This window comes from Blennius ocellaris (genome assembly GCF_963422515.1).
Source record: "Blennius ocellaris genome assembly, chromosome: 2".
In the NCBI taxonomy this organism is placed as follows: Eukaryota; Metazoa; Chordata; class Actinopteri; order Blenniiformes; family Blenniidae; genus Blennius; species Blennius ocellaris.
Window position 1 is genome coordinate 4,741,252 of NC_137651.1, and position 6,000 is coordinate 4,747,251.

Below are 6,000 nucleotides of genomic sequence, written 5' to 3' on the forward strand. Positions count from 1 at the left end.
ATTCAAATGTGTTGAAGTTCTAATCAAAGGTCGAGGACGTGTTCAAATAGATGGCACGCCAAAGAAGCGCACTTATCCATGAAGAAGTGAAAGACAAGTAACTTTTGGTAACTGAGATATCGAGTATGACAAAACAAGGAACCAATATTTTGTAAAAAAAAAAACTACTTGTGCAAAAATGACTAACGAGTTTTATAGTGTATCCTTGTTCTGAATTATGATAAAATACCTTATAAATGGCCTAATTATCAACTATCTGAGCTGGATGGTTGTAATGAACTCTGTTGGTTCTAGTGAAGTTTGATGAATTTATTTTCTTATTTCTTTGATCAACGGATGAATTCAAACTACTTGGTTGCAGCACTTGACATGTAAATGGGGAAATAAAACAAAGCATGTGGAGTGAATGTTGTGGTGACGTGGTGCAAACGATTGTCATGATTTAACTCGAGAGACGTTGAAGATACAGAGCAGGTGCTCCGCTTCGAGGTCAGATCGGTGGAGCCTGTGTGACCTTCAGGTGTTTTGTGCAGGGTGTCTGCAGCACAGACACACAGAGAGAGGGGAGGAAGAGGAGCAGGAGGAGGAGGAGGAGGAGGAGGTGGAGGGAGGAAGAGCGGTCAAGCCGGCCTCCGTCACGTTGGACTTACTCAGGCGCTTGCACACGGCCATGCAGTAATCCTCTGAGTCGAAATTGTTGCGGTTGCCGGCGCAGCCCCCGTAAATGAAGCGCACACATTTCCTCTGGCTCAAGTCGAAGTGCCAGCGGGGCATGGAGGCCCGACAGGGGCCGGTCTCGGCCTCCAGGGTGCAGACCGCTGCCGGGGGACAGCTGGTTAGATCATCCAGCCACTGGGGGCGCCATTTTCAGTTCAAATCTCAACTACAGGAAACACTCAAAACTACCCGCAAACACTTTTTATACTAATATGGTCAAACGTCGTCTGGAGCAGCTGCTGCGTCTTCTGCAAATGAGGCAACGTGACTTCTTCTTACTCAATGACAAAGGTCTGAGCGTTTCAAACAAAATAACACTAATGTGATCTGTAATCTGAAGTGACACGTCACAAACCTTTCACTTCTTGTAAAGTCTTGTCCTCATCCTGGATCTCTGCCATTTTGCTGCTCTCCTTCTTCTCGTCCTCGTCATCCTCGTCGTCGACCTCCTCGTCCCCGTAGACGTAGTTGTACTCGTCTTCCTCCTCCTCATCTTCATCCTCCTCCACCGGCTCCTCCTTCTGCGTGGGCCGCTCATCAGCCGGCTTCTCGCTGCGAAGAGCGGGAGGAAATGGAGGCGTTTGAGCAAAGGGGCGGAGTGACTTATCAAACGGGGCCTGCAGCTGCCGTACATCAATGTCACCCAACTTTAATTCATCCAGATGGCCGCTAATACCACCCTGCCCTTCCAAAAGGTTCGCCGTAATCCCACCGCCATCATGTGCGCGACCACGATTGAGCTCACCTGCTCTGCACGGCCTTCTCCTCCTCCAGGTCGTCGATCTCCTCGTCTTCTATCTCCTCCTCTTCGTCGTCCTCCTGCGAGGGCAGGGAAGGTGGGGAGGCCTCCCCGCTGCGGGTGGAAGGGCAGCAGACGTACTCGGTGCCGTGGAACTTGTCGATGCCGCAGGGCAGCAGCATGCCGTAGCTGTGCAGCACCATGGAGGTCGTGGAACAAGCCTGAGAGGGCACAAGAAAAAAAAAAAGAGAGAGAGTCAGGGATGAAAACAGGACGTGACACTGCACACACGATGGGCAACTCTGGTTTTGTCACGGTGACATTTGTTTATTTTGCTGCGTCAAAGCAGCGTTAAAGAACTGCAACAACAAGAATCACGTGATGTGGCGGCCGTCACTTTCCCCGAAAAAGTGAAAACAAAGTGGACTGGAAGATGAACACAAACTATGAAACGTGTGCACACGTGTTTTGGAGACGGGAGGAGACTGTCGACACGATGTGAGACGCTTCACGTAACGCCGGTTCCACACACTGCTGCCACTGAGGGAGCGGCGCCGCTTCCGGAGCTGAAGTGACTTTGGATGAGGGCATGATTTACTGAACGTGCCGATATTAGGTGGGAATATAAATTGCCATTCATTTCAACGTCAACCCTGTTTAACTTAAACAAAGCGATCGCTGCGCTGTGAGCGCAGAGCTGCAATCTCCACGCTTCAAGTCGGACAGAAAGATTCTGACAGCGAGACAATTTTTCTCAACGTTTTTAATTGTTTTCAAGTAACGCAGCAGGAACATGCCGCCAATCAGATTTTCCTTTGAGGCTTCGAAATCACATTTTCAATTCACAGCGATCCCCTCTGGTGTCGTGACAATCACCAAGGCACAGCCTCAAGTACGCTCATCAACATTCATGAGCTGCTCTGCACATGTTTAAATGTAGGCGTGTTAAAAGCGGGATCGAGGTACGCACGTCTTTAGGTCGTCTCTGATTCTTCAAGTGAATTTACTGTGCAAATGAGCGTACCCACAGTTTTACAGACATGACTTTTATTTTATATGCTATTTTTAGATACTCCGAATGAGACAGAAAGAAAACAGGGAGCGAAATTATCTCCCTTCTCCAACCTTCTGGTTAATTTTAGATTGCGTTGACAAACATTTTATATTGCTGTAGTGAAATAAAGTAACATTGCTGAGTGTTATCAGGACAGATCACACTGGCAGAGCTCACTTGCAAGGTTAAAGCCTTACTTAGAGAGCACTGCTGGCCTTTCAACACAGAGCGGAGAGAACAGGTGACACATTTACTATTATTACAATAAACTACATTTTTAATAGAAACAAAATACCATTTGTTCATGTAAATTGAACGTAGGTGAATGCTCTGATCTTTGAGCTGAGCATGAAGCCGAAGAACAAGTTGCTTTTGTTACATCATTCATGATGAACAGGGTGTGGGTTCAAGTTTAAAATGAGAAGACATGCTGGTGGTTGATCATTTCACTTCACAACTTTCTGCTCTGTACGTTTTGTTTGTTCTCGTCTGTTTGTCTAATCCAGGAACAAAGTGCTGTATGCGCTGAACCTTTTGTTTGAGAACGACTGGGAGAATGTCAGTCATTGAAGAGTCGGCGAGGTGATTCAGAACAGCGGAAAGTAATCATCTCTGAACATAAACTCACATCTGTGAGTCTGAATGACAAAGAGGTAACCTGATAAAATAGGATTAAATCTAATACTTTGTGCCAATTTACTTAGAAAATGTTCCTCATTGTGTATGCAATTACAGCGACTTTAACATAACATGAATGGATGCATTGATAAAATGATTATGGCAATGCTTTAGAATAAATGTATATGATTCATTTAACATATTATCATAGTAGAATAATTCATTTTAAATCTGCTCAAACCAGAAAAAATATTATCATCAACAAATCCACCAGCTGTTCAGTCCCTTACTCACTTACTACAGCACCGGTCTATATTACAAATACACTCTGGACATCATGTCATGTCCAAGATCTACATAATCTGATAAAATAATGTTAAGTATTTTGTGCCTAACTACTTAATTAATACAATGAAACAATTCGATTCTATTATTTTGTGAACACACTATATGAACTCAAGTTTGTGTGTGTGTGTGTGTGTGTGTGTGTGTGTGTGTGTGTGTGTGTGTGTGTGTGTGTGTGTGTGTGTGTGTGTGTGTGTGTGTGTGTGTGTGTGTGTGTGTGTTGAGGCTTGGGTGGATAATATAACTGTGGCAACCTGTCATTATAACTGTATATTATTATCATTGTAAATCTGTTTACAAATCAGGAACTCCCCCCGACAATCTGACCCGCTGGTTGTGGTATTGGAGCGGTGCTGCAGTAACGGTTCTATCCATCCACACACCATGGAGCTACTTCTCTTGTCACGTACAGAGTAGAGTGATTAATGTGCCGCACTTCCCCCAAAAAGTCATGCGGTCCTTTAAGTGACATGCTATTTTTCAACAAGGCCGCACTTCCTACAGGGATCCAGCACAAGTTGAGTGTAATGTTTGCGACTGAGAAACTCCAGCGGAGCAGTCGAGGATTAGCTGCCTCGCTTTAAAAACATCTCAGTGGCAGGTGGTGATGGAGACAGATTGTCTTGGAGTCGTTTTTTTTTGTTAAAAACCCCAATTCTCCCACTGGTGAGATTTATCACTGCTTCGGTGTAACAAATTTGTCATCGACTGCAGGTTGCCGCTGCCTCTGGGTGTCACGCTATCTGAGGCTGCAGATGACACTCAGGTTCTGGCACTTGTAATATGTGGCAAAGAGGAGGAAGAGTTTGGGAGTGTGAGGAAGGAGGGGAGGGGAGTGATGAGAGGAGAGGCTCGGTGATGGGCCTGTCATGGTCAGAGTGGCCCCCCCGAGGGGGGATTAGCGGCATTATAGCCACAACACTAATCTCATTAGGTAGCTGAAATGTGAGGGCTCCCGGTGGTCAGCCTGTGATCAGAGGCTCACCTCGACATGTGGAGAGATATCACAGAGACAAGCAACACAAGTCCGATAGGAAGAAATGACAGCAGAATAAAGTTCGTCCGACTTCCTCTTCCCACAGGATTTTATTTACTTTCCACCACCCAGTGATGCAGCCGCCCACCATTTCCTCTGAAGTAATTCCTTCCTTACCGATTTGGCCACCCCGTGCCACTGCTGGTGGCTGACGCACATGTCCATACGCTCCGTGTGGAAGAACTTGCATTTCTCTGGCACCAGCAGCACGTCACTCACAAACTCGCCCACTGAAACACAAAATCACACGGACCGCTTGTTAGTCACACTGCTGATGTGTCGCAAAGAAAAAGAATTAGACAGAGAAATCATTCGAGAAAAACATTAAAGGGGTCATAATATACAGCTTTTCAGCACTTTCACATGGGTCTCGGTCCAAAAATGTTGTATTCAAAGTTTATTGTCCAAAATCCAGCTTTTCCTTGTTTCTCCTCCATGAGAATATTAGATCATAGGAGCTGCATTCAGAATCTGCTGTGTCTGTGTGAGCTGGACTGGCTCCACCAACACATGCCCATCTTGCGAAGAGGAGGAAGTACTTCCTCTCGTGGTGCCATGTGCCAGAGCAGAGCTGCTTGATTGTGGAAGGAGTCAAAGGGAGGAGCCGACCCCAGAGTACCTGGAGAAAAGCCGCCCACGTACAAGGAAGTATTCCACACAGAATGGACTCAAACGTTTGGAATCAAACCAAGCAGTGGCAGACCGTCAGGGCCGGCAAGGCTGCTGGCCTAAAAAACATAAAAACACAGACTGCTGAATATCTATTAAATAAGTCCAAATGGTCTGCCTACTTCCTCTCTGAGCTTTCCCCCTGGTTGCGCTGCTTCCAAACGTGTGGCTTTCATATAAAAGAATTTAACCAATCACATTTCAGCAATCTTTTGTTGCCAGGGTCATTGCCGGCCTCTGCAGCATAAAATAAGTGTAAATCAAACTGTTGCTTCAACCGGTCAGATTTGTTTGGTGACCTCTAGCAGGCGTACAGTACGGTAAGGTCAGCGTATTCGCGCCCTCTGACGGGATAGTTAGAGAGTGTACTCGCCAGAGCAAGCCAACTGCATCGCTAGCGTGCTGCAGGAACAAAAATACGGTTTTCTTGATTTAATAATAAAATGGATTAGGTTGCAAATTTATTGTCAAAGTCATTTTTAAGACAAGACTTTTCACGCAAAGCTAGAAATCTTTAATGCATCATTAAGAAATGCACGAATAATCTTTACGACTGAGTAATTTATTTTGGTGATTAAAATGTTGCCATTTTCCTAGATGATATTGCAATATTTATGAGGTTAGTATTGATGCTTGTTTACGTGTGCCACAGCTAAAGTCTGAAGAATTCCCAACCCGGTGCGTCTGAAAAAAGTACAGTAGATGAGACGAGATGAGATTTTTAAAAAAAAGAAAGAAAAAAAGAAAAGAAAAAACAGGACAAGCTTTAATAATTCATAGCTCCCAGCTCCTCGACGTTTCATCACAGTCATATACCAGAGG

General features: G+C 45.2%; 1 protein-coding gene across 4 annotated transcripts in view; it reads right to left on the bottom strand.

Moving 5' to 3' along the window:
- aplp2 (amyloid beta (A4) precursor-like protein 2) overlaps positions 1 to 6,000 on the bottom strand; it is a 76,422-nt gene that overhangs the window by 22,435 nt on the left and 47,987 nt on the right. For all 4 annotated transcript variants that reach the window (XM_080512717.1, XM_080512715.1, XM_080512716.1 and 1 more), the window contains exons 4-7: positions 4,627 to 4,739; positions 1,463 to 1,677; positions 1,073 to 1,269; positions 651 to 818 (exon numbers count right to left, since the gene is read on the bottom strand). In XM_080512717.1, the coding sequence (XP_080368843.1) occupies positions 651 to 818; positions 1,073 to 1,269; positions 1,463 to 1,677; positions 4,627 to 4,739 (693 nt within the window). The remainder of the gene's footprint in view (positions 1 to 650; positions 819 to 1,072; positions 1,270 to 1,462; positions 1,678 to 4,626; positions 4,740 to 6,000) is intronic.